The following is a 15,551-nucleotide window of genomic DNA, read 5'->3' on the forward strand; positions in this document are numbered from 1 at the left end:
AAGTTTTGGCCTTGGGGAATTCTTCTTGCACTGTGACCTATTGGCCGGGATGATTTAAGAAGAGGAGGAATATTGTGATGGGTCGGTGCCGTAAGCAGGCTTGCTGTTACCTGATTAGTGCTTGTCTTGCTATTTTGCAGGTAGTAGAATGATGAACAGCAGAACTCTGAAGTGAATGGAACTTAACTTGGAACCTTGTCTTTGAGCAGGAGATGCCAGGATAATTCTGAGGAGCCGGCTGAAGGTGAAGGTGGTTAAGGATTTAAAACCAGCAGAGCCAGAGAGGAATTACCAAGAGGAGGATAACGGACTGGTCCCACAGAGTCATATTAACAACGAGACACAAAAGGCCTTCATGCAAATACATGTATGTGCACAATGACAAGAGGTCCCTCTGCAAACTCCTGTCCGTAACAGGATGTGGGAAGGAAAAGGGAGGCCAGGGTCAGTAATTGGGCATTAAAACCTTTTCAATTTGCACCAAATTGTAGTGAGAACAGATATCCTACAAAGATAATTGCTCCAAAGGTATAAACAAAGAACTGCAGATGCTGGTTTATATACCAAAGATAGACAGACACAAAGTGCTGGAGTAACTCAGCGGGTCAGGCAGCATCTCTGGGGAAAAAGGGATAGGTGATGTTTTGTGTCGGGACCCTTCTTCAGACTGAAAGGTGGTGGTGGAGGAGGAGGATGAAAAGCTAGAGGCGGGAAAAAAGATTGGTCCTGGTCCTTTCTCGCCTCATGGTCTTCACCACCTACCCCCCAGCCTCTACTTTCAGTCTGAAGAAGAGTCCCGACCTGAAAAGTCACCAATCCTTTTTTCTCCAGAGATGCTGTCTGACCCGCTGAGTTTCGCTCCTACCCCTCTCTCCCCCTCCCCATCTCCCCATCTCTCCCCCTCCCCATCTCTCCCCCTCCCCATCTCTCCCCCTCCCCATCTCTCCCCCTCCCCATCTCTCCCCCTCCCCATCTCTCCCCCTCCCCATCTCTCCCCCTCCCCATCTCTACCCCTCCCCATCTCTCCCCCTCCCCATCTCTCCCCCTCCCCATCTCTCCCCCTCCCCATCTCTCACCCTCCCCATCTCTCACCCTCCCCATCTCTCACCCTCCCCCTCTCTCACCCTCCCCCTCTCTCACCCTCCCCCTCTCTCACCCTCCCCCTCTCTCACCCTCCCCCTCTCTCACCCTCCCCCTCTCTCACCCTCCCCCTCTCTCACCCTCCCCCTCTCTCCCCTCCCCCTCTCTCCCCTCCCCCTCTCTCCCCTTCCCCTCTCTCCCCTTCCCCTCTCTCCCCTTCCCCTCTCTCCCCTTCCCCTCTCTCCCCCTCTCTCCCCCTCTCTCCCCTCCCCTCTCTCTCTCTCCCCCTCCCCTCCCCCTCTCTCCCCTCCCCCTCTCTCCCCTTCCCCTCTCTCCCCTCCCCCTCTCTCCCCCCCTCCCACTCTCTCTCCCCCTCCCACTCTCTCTCCCCCTCCCCTTTCTCTCCCGTCCCCCTTTCTCTCCCCCTCCCCTTTCTCTCCCCCTCCACCTTTCTCTCCCGTCCCCCTTTCTCTCCCCCTCCCCCTTTCTCACCCCCTCCCTCTTTCTCTCCCCATGCTTGCCCTGTCTTCTATGCTACTGCAAACTAAAGTATGCCACTGCAAACTAAAGAATGCCACTGTAAACTAGAATATGCCACTGTAAACTAGAATATGCCACTGTAAACTTGAATATGCCACTGCAAACTAAAATATGCCACTGCATACTAAAATATGCCACTGCATACTAAATAGGGCAAAGGGTCCGGGATGTGAAGTGTTAACTGGGTCTCCTTCCACAGATGTTGCCCGATTTGATGAGTATTTCCAGCATTTTCTATTTTTGTACCTGTTTAGGCTTGGAGTGCAAAGGTGAAGTTGTAATTTTTAAATATAGTGAATTCGTGATCATATTGAAAACGTAAACGATGAGCATTTAAACTTACATTTTAAAGTTTCTTTCACTTTGGCCAGTCACCGTTAAACAAGTCTGACAAAGGGTCTTGGGCCGGAACCCTTTCAGTCACTATTACGTAACCCGCTGAATGTTTCCAGCCTTACCTGTTTTTATTTCAGTTAAACAGCCTCTGAAAAAGATAAAGTTACCGTCTCTGTTTGCACCGTATTTTCATAAACTGTATAAAACTGATGTCAGGCAAAGCTTTCAGCTTAACCTGTTGAACTGTGGTCTGTATAATAACTAACCAATTTTATGTAGAAAAAAGAACACAAAGTGCTATAGAACTCAGTGGATCAGGCATCTCTGGAGAACATGGATAGGTAACTTTTCAGGTCAGGTCCCTTCTTCAGACTTGATTTGTATGGAGACTTTTCTGACATGGGTTTATTATTGTCACGTGTACAGTGAAAAGACAGATAAAGGGCCTTTATGACCTAGTTCAGACTCTAATTTATTTATTTTAATTTTGGACCTAAAGGGTACAAGAGGGTGCCTAAAATATGGTGACTCTTGTGTACAGACTCAGTGTGGTCTACTATCTTACACTCTTATACTTGGTATGATTGTGTCTAATGTATAGCAAGGTTGTCACTGAACTGCACACAAAAATAGAATGTACTTGGGTACATGTAACAATAAGCTGCCATTGAATCATTGAGATTATAGTTGGTCTTGGCATCATGTCTGGCACAGACATTGTGGGCTGAAGGGCCTGTTCCTATGCTGTACTGTTCTCTGTTAACTCGCCCCAGTTCCTACCCCTCACTGACAGACTACGGGCAAAATACAGTGGCTGATTTGATTGACCCATGCATACTTGGGATGTGGGAGGAAACCAGAGTACTTGGAATGGGGGGTGGAGGGCAGTAGTGGTGTGGAGGCCACACAGTCACAAGGAGAACCGACGGCACCAAAAGTTAGAATTGAACTCAGGCTGCTGGGGCTGAGGTAGAAGCTTTACCAGCTGCACCACTGTGTCTTACCTTGCTTTCATCCCATACAAAATGCCAATGAGTTTGAATCACTTGACTGCTGCTGCATGTCCTTGTCTTCTGTGTTCATACAGATTTGGACAGTTTCTCTTGTAATATTCTCACTGAAGGAAAGAACCAAAGCAATATTCAAATTTTTATTTGGCCACCTGAAGTGAATGGGCACTATAGACACAAGGGGATAAAAACAACTGGTGCTCGTGGCATAAGTTATGGGAGCAGAATTAGGTCATTTGGATGATCTATTTTTCCCTTTCACTCCCATGCTCCTGCCTTCTCCCCATAACCCCCAACACCCTTACTAATCAAGAATCTGGCAATCTCTGCCGTAAAAATATCCATTGACTTGGCTTCCACAATGAATTCCACAGATTCACCACTATTTGACTAAAAAGAAATCCTCCTTATCTCCTTTCTAAAATTACATCCTTTTATTCTGAGGCTAAGTCCCCTAGTCCTAGATTCTCCCACTAGTAGAAACATCCTCTCCACATCCACTCTATCCAGGCCTTTCACTATTCATAACTTTCAATGAGGTCCCCCCTCATCTTTCTGAACACTAGCGAGTACAGGCCCAGTGTTGTCAAATGCTCATTATATGTTAACCTAATCATTCCTGGGATAATTCTTGTAAACGTCCTCTGGACTGTCTCCAACGGCAGCACATCTTTCCTCAAATATGGAACCCAAAACTGCTCACAATACTCCAAATGCAGTCTGACCGATGCCAGAAAGCCTCAGCATTACATCCCTGTTTTTATATTGTAATCCTCTCAAATTAAATGCTAGCATTGCATTTGCTTTCTCACTACTGATTTTCATTTGGCCACCTGAAGCGAATGGGCGTTATTGATACAAGGGGGATAAAAACAACTAATGCTTGTTACATGCTGTGAAGTACATGATATGCTGTGCCGCCATCCATTTGCCATTGAGCTGAGAACAACATGTGCCATTCCAACGGTCACTAACTGGTCTGATCGGGCTTTGTTCCAGGTGCTGAATGAACTGGTTGTGGATCGAGGTCCTTCTTCATACCTCTCCAATGTGGATCTGTACTTGGATGGGCGACTCATCACATCTGTCCAGGGTGATGGTAAGATTAATAATAATACAATCGCAAAGGGGGACAGGCAGGGTGAACGCACAGAGTCTTTTATCCAGGGTAGAGGAATCCAGGACCAGAGGACATAGGTTTAAGGTGGGAGGTGTAAGATTTAAAACAGACTTGAGGGGCAACCTCTTCACTCAGAAGGTGGTGGATATATGGAACGAGCTGCCAGAGGAGGTAGTTGAGGCAGGGTCTATAAAAGCAAAGATACTAGAGGAACAAGATGGACCACTCCGTTGAAATCGCCTATACTGATGGATCGCTGGAATTTAGAAGACTGAGGGGGGATCTTATTGAAACATATAAAATTCTTAAGGGGTTGGAGAGGCTAGATGCGGGAAGATTGTTCCCGATGTTGGGGAAGTCCAGAACCAGGGGTCACAACTTAAGGATAAGGGGGAAGTCTTTAAGGACCGAGATGAGAAAACATTTCTTCACACAGAGAGTGGTGAGTCTGTGGAATTCCCTGCCACAGAAGGTAGTTGAGGCCAGTTCATTGGCTATATTTAAGAGGGAGTTAGATGTGGCCCTTGTGGCTAAAGGAATCAAGGGGTATGGAGAGAAGGCAGATACAGGTTACTGAGCTGGATGATCAGCCATGATCATATTAAATGGCGGTGCAGGCTCGAAGGGCCGAATGGCCTCCTCCTGCACCTATTTTCTATGTTTCTAAAGGAGCGTTACGTCCGCCATTTTAGTGGGTAAAACCCGCCGTTCGCAATGCCTCTCGCAGTATAATCAGTGTCTTGGGGGAACAGTATGTGTGATGATACCATTAAAATGCAGAATATATCTCATCTATCAATTCACAGATTTTTGTTACTTTTTAAATGTTTCTGCAAGTTTCTGCCTACTAAAATGGCGCCATAACGTACTACGGTTTTTAGGGTCGAGTGGTCTATCTTGTTCCTCTAGTATCTTTGCTATAAAGACACTTGGACAGGCACATGGATAGGAAAGGTTCAGGAGATGGACCAAATGGGACCAGCATAGATGCAGCTTCTTGGTCAGCATGGTTGAGTTGGGCCGAAGGGCCTGTTTCCATGCAGTATGACTCTATAATAATAGATCATTCATTCTTGTGCCAGTTATAAATGTGTTAAAAGTAATTTTGTCGGGGCATCCGTTGGCCTGATGCTAGTGATGTATGAAACCCCCTTGGGTGAACTGATTTGGTTTCCACATCTATAGCTGCAGATTGCAGATTAACACATGATTAATGAGGCTTCACGTCACTGGCCATTGGCTTGTGTTGAACTAAACTGTTTGCAACTTCTGCAAAGATTTGCGAAATGAAACAAAATTTGCAGAAATTATTCGGGGAGGGGGGTGGTGGCGGCGGAGGGGAAGAAGGAAATATACACATTATTTCACCGTCTGAAGAACGCGCCCCGACCCAAAATGTAATCTATCCATGTTCACCAGAGATGCTGCCTGACCGTTGAATTACTCCAGCACTCTGTGCCTAACGTGATCTCGACTCTTGTTTCTCGACCCAAGCACAGATGATGCGGATTTGTGCTACAGAAAATCAGCAAACAGATATTGTATCTGAATGTGCCCCCCCCCCCCATTCTCTGTTTATGAGAAAGAGGGAGGAGAAAAGTATGGGCCCAAGGTTGCACTGAGGAGAGGAAAAGTGTGCGTACCAGAGGGGCTCCATCTCCCATCCCCGAGACCCATCTCTCCATTTATTCCACTCTGCTTTCTTTTCTGTGTCCCCACCCGGGCTCTGGCGGGGTATCTTTTCCCCCAACCCTCAGTCACCCTGCTCCTTTCCCCTCCTTCGTATACTCATCTCCCATTCCCGTGACCCTCAGTTCCCGTTTATCCCCCCCCTCCTTCCCCTCCCCCCACTTCCTTGCACTCGTATCCCCATCGTCCAGCTTTACAATTCACTACTCCTTGCCTGACACCATTCTGTCTCCTTATAACACTAGCAATTATAGACCTATTAGTTTGACGTCTGTGGTGGGAAAATTAATGGAAAAGATACTTAGGGACAATATATATAATTATTTGGACAAACAAGGCCTGATTAGAAACAGTCAACATGGATTTGTGCCTGGAAGGTCATGTTTGACTAATCTTCTTGAATTTTTTGAAGAGGTTACCAGGGAAATTGATAAGGGCAAGGCTGTGGATGTTGTCTATATGGACTTCAGTAAGGCATTTGACAAGGTTCCACATGGAAGGTTGATTAAGAAGGTTAAATCGTTGGGTATTAATAGTGAGGTTGCAAGATGGATTCAACAATGGCTGAATGGGAGATACCAGAGGGTAATGGTTGACAATCGTATGTTAGGTTGGAGGCCAGTGTCTAGTGGAGTGCCCCAGGGATCTGTGTTGGGTCCACTGTTTGTCATTTACATTAATGATCTGGATGATGGTGTGGCAAATTGGATTAGTAAATATGCAGATGATACTAAGATAGGTGGTGTAGTTAGTAATGAAGTAGTTTCAAAGTCTACAGAGAGACTTGGGCCTTTTGGAAGGGTGGGCTGAAAGATGGCAGATGGAGTTTAATGCTGATAAGTGTGAGGTGCTGCATTTTGGTAGGACAAATCAAAATAGGACGTACAGGGTAAATGGTAGGGAATTGAGGAATGCAGTGGAACAGAGGGATCTGGGAATAACTGTGCATTGTTCCCTGAAGGTGGAATCTCATGTGGATAGGGTGGTGAAGAAGGCATTTGGTATGCTTGCCTTTATAAATCAGAGCATCGAGTATAGAAGTTGGGATGTAATGTTAAAATTGTACAGGGCATTGGTGAGGCCGAATCTGGAGTATGGTGTGCAGTTCTGGTCGCCAAATTATAGGAAAGATGTCGACAAAATGGAGAGGGTACAGAGGAGATTTACTAGAATGTTGCCTGGGTTTCAGCACTTAAGCTACAGAGAGAGGTTGAACAGGTTGGGTCTTTATTCTTTGGAGCATAGAAGGTTGAGGGGGGACTTGATAGAGGTTTTTTAAATTTTGAGAGGGACGGACAGATTTGACGTGGGTAGGCTTTTCCCTTTGAGAGTGGGGAAGATTCCAACAAGGGGACATAGCTTCAGAATTGAGGGACAAAAGTTTAGGGGTAACATGAGGGGTAACTTCTTTACTCAGAGGGTGGTGGCTGTATGGAATGGGCTTCCGGTGGAAGTGGTGGAGGCTGGCTCGATTTTATTATTTAAGAGTAAATTGGATAGGTATATGGATAAGAGGGGATTAGAGGGTTATGGTCTGAGTGCAGGTAGATGAGACTAGGTTAGGGAGAGTGGTCGGCGTGGACTGGAAGGGCCGAACGGGCCTGTTTCCGTGCTGTAGTTGTTATATGGTTATATGGTTATATAACACATTCTGTCTCCTTATAACATCTAGCCTTTGTCACTTACTCCACCCATCTTGCAATCACCCCCTCACCGTATCCACCTATCACTTGCCAGGTTTCGTCCTGCTCCCACCTCTCTTTTCCAGCTTTCCCCTTCCCCACTCCATCAATCTGAAGAAGGATCCTATGTTTGTCCATTCCCCCCACAGACTAATTCCCCATCCCACACTGATCCTTTAGAGTCATACAGCACGGAAACAGCCTTCAGCCCAAATTGTTCATCTGGGCTAATCCCACATGCCTGCGTGTGGTTCTCAAGCCTTTTTTACCCATGTCCCGATTCGTAACCTCAACTGTCCATTCCCTCTGCAGATGCTGCCAGACTCGCTGAGTTCCTCCAGCGCTTTGTATTTTGTTCACGATTCCAACGTCCGCAGTTCCTTGTGTTCCAGGTTCCAAGATCTTTCCTGGGAATCACCAGTGTGTTATAGCCTAAGTGAAAGGGGAATGTTTGCTTGTTGTTTTTCAGGTGTGATTGTGTCCACCCCGACTGGGAGCACAGCGTACGCTGCAGCGGCAGGTGCCTCTATGATGCACCCCAATGTCCCGGCCATCATGATCACCCCGATCTGCCCCCACTCCCTCTCCTTCCGACCCATCGTGGTGCCTGCTGGGATGGAACTGAAGGTGAGCAGGTTTCCGATCGGTTTATGGGGATTGCAGTACCCTCTGAGACTGGGGGTCTTGTTATGAGGAGAGTGTACAAGATTGAGGAGAGATTTGTAGAACGATATAAAATCATGGGGTGACTTGTAGAGCTGTATGAAATCATGATGGGTGACTTGTAGATATAAAATCCTGAGGGGGGATTTGTGGAACAATATAAAATTGTGAGGGGTTTGTAGAAGATAAAATCATGCGTAAAACTACAAAATCATGAACGGAGGCTTGCATATGATATAGAATCATGAGGAGAGATTTGTGGAATGATGTAAAATCATGATAGCAGGCAGGGAGAACAATGGGATAGATGTGAATTGGACAGTACCCTAGCTTATGGAAGGAGCGTTCAGAACCCTGATAACAGGGGAAGAAGCTGTTCTTGAGTCTGGTGGTGCATTCTTTCAAGTTTCTGTATTTTCTGCCAGACGGGCAGGGAGAAGGAGGAATGACCAGGGTGGGTCAAGTCTTTGATTATAGACACAAAATGCTGAAGTAACTCAGCGGGACAGGCAGCATCATTGGAGAGAATGGGTGACGTTTTGAGTTATGGGAAAGGGAAATAAGAGATATAGACGGTGATGTAGAGAGATATTAGAGCAAATGAATGAAAAATGTGCAAAAACGTTGTCCAAAGTAGACTGAGCGATCGTTTCGCTGAACACCTTCGCTCAGTCTGCCTGGACATACCTGATCTCCTGGTTGCCTAACACTTTAATTTCCTTTCCCATTCCCACACTGACCTTTCTGACCTACGCCTCCTCCATTGACAGAGTGTGGCTAAACGCACATTAGAGGAACAGTGGTATGAATATTGATTTCTCTAACTTCAAGTAACCCCTGCATTCCTTCTCTCTCCATCCCTCCCCCACCCAAGTCGCACCAGCTTCTCGTTCTCACCTAGCAAACAGCTAACAATGAATGGCCTGTTTCCTTTATCATTGTTACTTTTTTGTATATCTTTAATTCAATTGTTCTATATCTCTCTACATCACTGTCTATATATCTCGTTTCCCTTTCCCCCGACTCTGTCTGAAGAAGTCTCGACCCGAAACGTCGCCCATTTTTCTCTTCTGTCCCACTGAGTTACTCCAGCATTTTTTTGTCTATCTTCGGTTTAAACCAGCGTCTGCAGTTCCTTCCTACACAAGTCTGTGATTATGTTGGCTACATTCCAGGGGCAGCGTGAAGTATACAGTACATTCAGAAAGTATTCAGACCCCATCACTTTTTCCACATTTTGTTACGTTACAGCCTTATTTTTAAATGGATTAAATTAATTTTGTTAATCTTCAATTGACACACAATACCCCAGAATGAAGAAGCAAAAACAGGTGTTTAGAAATGTTTGCAAAGTAATTAAAAAGAAATAACTGAAATATCACATTTACATAAGTATTCAGACCCTTTGCTGTGACACTCAAAATTAAACTTGGGTTCATCCTGTTTCCATTGATTATACTTGAGATGCTTCTACAACTTGATTGCAGTCCACCAGTGGTAAATTAAATTGATTGGACATGATTTGGAAAGGCACACACCTGTCTATATAAGGTCCCACAGTTAACAGTGCATGTCAGAGCAAAAACCAAGCCATGAAGACGAAGGAATTGTCCATAGACCTCCGAGACAGGATTGTGTTGAGACACAGATCTGGGGAAGGGTATAAAACAATTTCTGCAGCATTGCAGGTCCCGAAGAGCAGAATGGCCTCAGTCATTCTTAAATGGAAGAACTTTGGAACCACCAGGACTCTTCATAGAGCTGGCCGTCCGGCCAAACTGAGCAGCCGGGGGTGAAGGGCCTTGGTCAGGGAGGTGACCAAGAAGCTGTTGGTCACTCTGACAGAGCTCCAGAGTTCCTCTGTGAAGATAGGAGAACCTTCCAGAAGGACAACTGTATCTGCAGCACTCTACCAATCAGGTCTTTATGGTAGAGTGGCCAGACGGAAGCCACCCCTCAATAAAAGGCACATGACAGCCTTCTTGGAGTTTGCCAAAAGGCACCTAAAGGACTCTCAGACCATGAGAAACAAGATTCTCTGGTCTGATGAAACCAAGATTGAACTCTTTGGCCTGAATGCCAAACGGCACCGCTCATCACCTGGCCAATACCGTGCAAACGGTGAAGCATGGTGGTAGCAGCATAATGCTGTGGGGATGTTTTTCAGTGGCAGGAACTGGGAGACTAGTCAGGATCGAGGGAAAGATGAAAAGAGAAAAGTACAGAGAGATCGATGAAAACCTGCTCCAGAGCATTCTGGACCTCAGACTGGGGCGGAGGTTCACCTTCCAACAGGACAACGACCCTAAGCGCACAGCCAAGACAATGCAGGAGTGGCTTTGTGACAAGTCTGTGAATGTCCTTGAGTGGCCCAGCCAGAGCCCGGACTTGAACCCGATCGAACATCTCCAGAGGGACCTGAAAATAGCAGTACATCAACGCTCCCCATCCAACTGACACAGCTTGAGAGAATCTGCAGAGAAGAATGGGAGAAATTACCCAAATACAGGTGTGCTAAGCTTGTAGCTTCATACCCAAGAAGACTTGAGGCTGTAATTGCTGCCAAAGGTGCCTCAACAAAGTACTGAGTAAAGGGTCTGAATACTTATGTAAATGTGATATTTTAGTTATTTCTTTTTAATTACTTTGCAAAAATTTCTAAACACCTGTTTTTGCTTTTTCTATTATGGGGTATTGTGTGTAGATTGATGACAAAAAAATGAATTTAATCCATTTTAAAATAAGGCGCTAACGTAATAAAATGTGGAAAAGGTGAAGGGGTCTGAATACTTTATAAATGCACTGTAGATGAAGTCAATGGAGGGGAGTCTGGTCTGTGTCATGGACTGGCACCCCTCCCAACCCATCCGAATTTGGCTGAGAGTTTCCGCTTTCTTATTTCATTTCCGCCATTCCGATTTCGCCTCACATTTTTCCGCAAAACAGTCGGTAATTGCAATTTGTCAATTCGGCCGCCAGAGGTCGCTAGGGGTTCTGCGAGAAATTCCCCTGCCCTGGAAGTCTCCCCGAAAATGTGGCACATAGACTGGACAAGGCAGCCAATCTCGACCTCATTAGGTCTTCCATAGCCAATCGGTGGGTTGAATTTGCAACCTGCGGGCCGGGCGGGGCTCTGGAACTCCAGCCCAGCTGGAGCCGGCACATCTATCCCCATGGCCGCCTTCCTTGGCCAGCTGGATATAACGTAGTCATACATTTTATGACCATTGTTCTTTTATTCAATACCAAGAGAATTGGGATGTGTAAGGAAAAAGCAAAATAGCAAAAACAAAACAAAACAATTTTTTCTTTGTGTTGCAAAAAGTATCTCTGTTCAATAACCTTTCTATAAATAGCAGAATATACTCATGACAGCCCTGACATTGTACATGTAGTCCAAGAACTGTGGGCATAACGCACCATATTATGAATTTTGATGTAAAATTCTGAACTTTGGACATCAAAATTATGAATTTGTAAAATCAAATGTTGGGAGGTCTGGACTGGGCTACATCTAGAAGTGCAATTTCTTGTGGTCTTGGGCAGAGCTGTTGCCAAACCAAGCTGTGATGCATCCTGACATGCTTTATAACAGTGCATCTATGGTGGCATGTGTGTCAGTGGCTGTAGAAGAGAGGGAACATCGATTACAGGGAAACGTCTGCAGAAGCCGTCTTGTCTTCAAGTGCCTTTCCAGTCACAGCAGTTCATTTAACACTGCACCACAGAAATGGTGTTTCCAAAAGCAAATTTGGCACAGTGGCTCACAGCGCCAGAGACCTGGGTTCGATCCTGATCTCGGGTGTGTAGTTTGCATGTTCTCGCTATGACTTTGTGGGTTTGTTCTGGGTGCTCCAGTTTCCTTCCCAATCCCAAAGACCTGTGGGTTTGTAGGTTAATTGGCCCCCTGTAAAATTGCCCCTAGTGTTAGTGGGGTGATTAGTGTGAATGGGTAATTAATGGTCGACTTGGACTCTGTGAGCCGAAGGGTTGTATCCCTAAAATAAAATTGTAATGGGTAAGTGAACTTGTGCGTAGTCGCTCTGAAATGAACAGTGAGCTCACTAACTGTATGTGTTTGCTTTCTGAAGATAATGCTGTCGCCCGACACTAGGAACATGGCATGGGTGTCCTTTGATGGCAGGAGGAGGCAGGAGATACAACACACGGACAGGCAAGTGCCCCGCAGCTGTAGCTCTGGACCTTTCCCCTCCCACCAGCGTGCTACCTACCACGGTGAGGGGGTGTGTGGGTGGGAGTCCAAAGTGAAATGTTCATTGCACAGGTGATTTATATGTGATGAACAAATCGAGTTGTTCTTGCAAAATGACTTGACGTACTCATTAGCCCACCGGGTCCGTGCCGACCAGCGATCACCCCGGACACTAGCACTATCCTCTACACTAGGGACAATGTACAATTTTTTATAGAAGCCAATTAACCAACAACCTGCACATCTTTGGAGATTCTCCAGAGATGCTGCCTGACCAGCTGATTTACTCCAGCACTTTGTGTTAATGTTCAGTAACACTGTCTTGTGCTTTCCTGTTGCAGCATCACGGTGACCACGTCCTGCTACCCAGTGCCGTCCATCTGTTGCCATGACCTGGTGTACGACTGGTTTGATAGCCTCGCCGAATGCCTCCATTGGAACGTCCGCAAAAAACAGTCGCGCTTCGAAGAAATCACGGATTCTTCAGACACTGAATGTTAGTCCAAGGTGTATGTCCATTTTCCTCCTCTCTCTGTTAACCCCAAACCCCCCCCAAAAAAACCTCTGACACTTCTGCGGTGGGCTGCAGTTACATAAGACGTCAGTGAGGCCACATTTAGAGTTGTGTTCAGTTTTGGGCACCAGGTAATAGGAAAGAGGGGGTCAAGCTGGAAAGGGTGCAGAGTTTTACAGGGATGTTGCCAGGACTCGTGGGACTGAGCTACAGGGAGAGGTTGAACTGGCTAGGACTCTATTCCTTGGAGCGTAGGAGGATAATCGGTGATCTTCGAGAGGTATACAAAATCATGAGATTAATAGGTTGGGTAAACGCATGGAGTGTCTTGCCCTGAGTAGGGGCATCGAGAACCAAAAGACATGGGTTTAAGGTGAGGGAGGAAAAATTTAATAGGAAGCTGAGGGGTAACTTTTTTTACACAAAAGGCGGTGGGTGTGTGGAAAGAACTGCCAGAGGAGGTATTGGAGGTAGGTATTATAGGAACATATGAGAAACATTTAGACTGGTAGATAGATAGGACAGGTTAGGAGGGGATATGGGCCCAAATGCAGGCAGGTGGGACTAGTGTAGGGCCGGTTTCCATGTTGTGCATGACTCCTATCCCTTTCACCTTGTTAACAGGAAGAGCATGTATTATATCTGCCTGCCGTGCGTATAACATTTTATCAGGTATGACTGTCTTGTTTTCCTCTCTGCAGAACCCCCTATTCTGTACCCAGTTCCTTGTACCATAGTCATCTTGAAGGAATGATTATGCTCGGAATCAGCAAGTGGGGAAAGAATGCATCGGCTTCCTTCACTTTGGACTTGAATTTGGATGTTACTATTTTATTGCCTTTCTTTCAAGGTGCCTTTATGAGTAAGTTAACAGATTTATGGAAAGTGTCCTTGCCACGGATGTAAATGTAAGAAAATTGGAACATTTTGGCATGTACCCTTGACTTAATGGATGTCTCTGTCACCTGGGTCAGAAGGTTGGACTGAAGTCCAACTCCAGAGACTTGAGCTTAATCTACTCCCATTGCAGAGGGAGTGCTGCAGTGCCAGAGGTGCTGTTTTGGATGCATCGGTTCTGCTGTGAACATAACTATCCATATTGTTTATTTTTAGAGCAGGAGATGTAGCTTCATTACCCTGTTAATCTCCACCACTGAACCTGATAGTCATCGGTGTCGCTCTTTATGGAATTGACTGCTGTATTTACCACAGTGACTGCATGTCAATAGTAACCTGATTTAATGTCAATTGAATCTGCATGTCAATAGTAACCTGATTTTATTCCAAGATATAGCACATTGGAATATTCTGAGGTTATTTGTTGTGCTATAGAAATGCAAGTCTTCCAACAAAATACTTTTAAGTTCAAAGCTTACGAGCACAGACCAGGTTTATTGCCAGTTGCTGGTTGAAGGCGAATCAGTCACTACCTCAAATGTCCCAAATTTCAGCATCTGGCTTAGATATTTGCCTCGGATAGAGAGGCGCCAATGAAATGATGACCCCTCTATCAACAGAACAAGGTCTGTAAATGGGATCAAGCATTGCATCCCTAGTGAAAATAGAAAATAATTTTGAGGGTGGTTACTGTTTCAAAGAAAAAAACATGATCAATTTTGAGGTCTGTCATTTGTTTGCTTTGTAATCAAGTGAGACTTGTTATGAATTTGATGGCCTGCGTTCCTTGTTCTGTTTAATTCTGGTTAATTAAATCAGTCACATTTAAATGTATGTACAGGATGAGCTGTGATTTCAGCAAGATGAAATTGCCTCAAGAATCTAAACTTAAATCCAGCCATAACTGATTAGATACAAATATCTCCACTGCAGACTGCATGGCTTCAGATTTGTTTAGTTTCCAGTGTACACATGATCCAGCCTTGGTATGGATGTTCTTCTGATACTAGGGATGAGAGCAAAGAGAGATCTTCCCATTATAACTGCAGAGTTAAGAGCTATATAACTAAAGTCATAATTTTAACTAGTGATCAAAATTCTGTGTTTACATTTAAAAGATTAACATCCTTCAATTGAAAATAAGCTCCGAGGAGTACCTTCAGCTGTATATGGCATGAATGTTTCTGATTAAATTTCAGGTACTGTGTCAAATAGTTTCTATGTTTTCATAATGGACAAATGCACATTATAGTGAGGTAGATGTTGAATTTGGTTAAGATACACACACCTGTGACATTAAACCACAGTTTGCATTTCCAGTTTAAGAAAATGGGATATTATACAAAATTACCAAGATTTTTTTTTCAATAAACTATTTTAAACCTTAAATCATTCTCTGCATTTTTTTGTTAGTTACAAGATTCCTTGCAAATTTCACGCATGGTTTGTCTCCATTAAATTCAGACCCACCACCGATTTTCCAGGAACTGATAGTCTGGCACCTCCTTTAATCCGAATAGAATTACAAGAGCGCATTTGAAATCCCCGCTTTTAATGTGGCGCCTAGGCCGGGTGAGGGGGCCGATCTCCACTGCATCAGGACTTGCGCGCTGATCATCGGGTCAAATTTACCCCAGTATCCGCGACTCTGGAACTGTGTCCCAGCAGATCTGTTCCCAATGCCGAAATTGCAGGCTGTATCTCGCCCTAGGCGGACTGTCCAGTACCATCGGAATCCACGGCTTCTGTTGGTCTGGCAGAACAGATAAATCCAGAAAGGCTCTGGAATATTGGTGGTCGACCATTT

General features: G+C 45.3%; 1 protein-coding gene across 2 annotated transcripts in view; it reads left to right on the forward strand.

Annotated features, from left to right (window-relative positions):
• LOC144599530 (NAD kinase-like) overlaps positions 1-15,133 on the forward strand; it is a 36,349-nt gene extending 21,216 nt beyond the window's left edge. Inside the window, exons 8-13 of one of the 2 annotated variants that reach the window (XM_078410532.1) lie at positions 210-367; positions 3,966-4,065; positions 7,927-8,084; positions 12,212-12,294; positions 12,675-12,840; positions 13,549-15,133. In XM_078410532.1, the coding sequence (XP_078266658.1) occupies positions 210-367; positions 3,966-4,065; positions 7,927-8,084; positions 12,212-12,294; positions 12,675-12,834 (659 nt within the window). In that variant the 3' untranslated portion in view covers positions 12,835-12,840; positions 13,549-15,133. The remainder of the gene's footprint in view (positions 1-209; positions 368-3,965; positions 4,066-7,926; positions 8,085-12,211; positions 12,295-12,674; positions 12,841-13,548) is intronic. The other variant, XM_078410533.1, reaches the window with a different exon arrangement.
• The last annotated feature ends 418 nt before the right edge of the window (positions 15,134-15,551 follow it).

The sequence above is a fragment of the Rhinoraja longicauda genome, chromosome 13 (assembly GCF_053455715.1).
Source record: "Rhinoraja longicauda isolate Sanriku21f chromosome 13, sRhiLon1.1, whole genome shotgun sequence".
Lineage (NCBI taxonomy): Eukaryota > Metazoa > Chordata > Chondrichthyes > Rajiformes > Arhynchobatidae > Rhinoraja > Rhinoraja longicauda.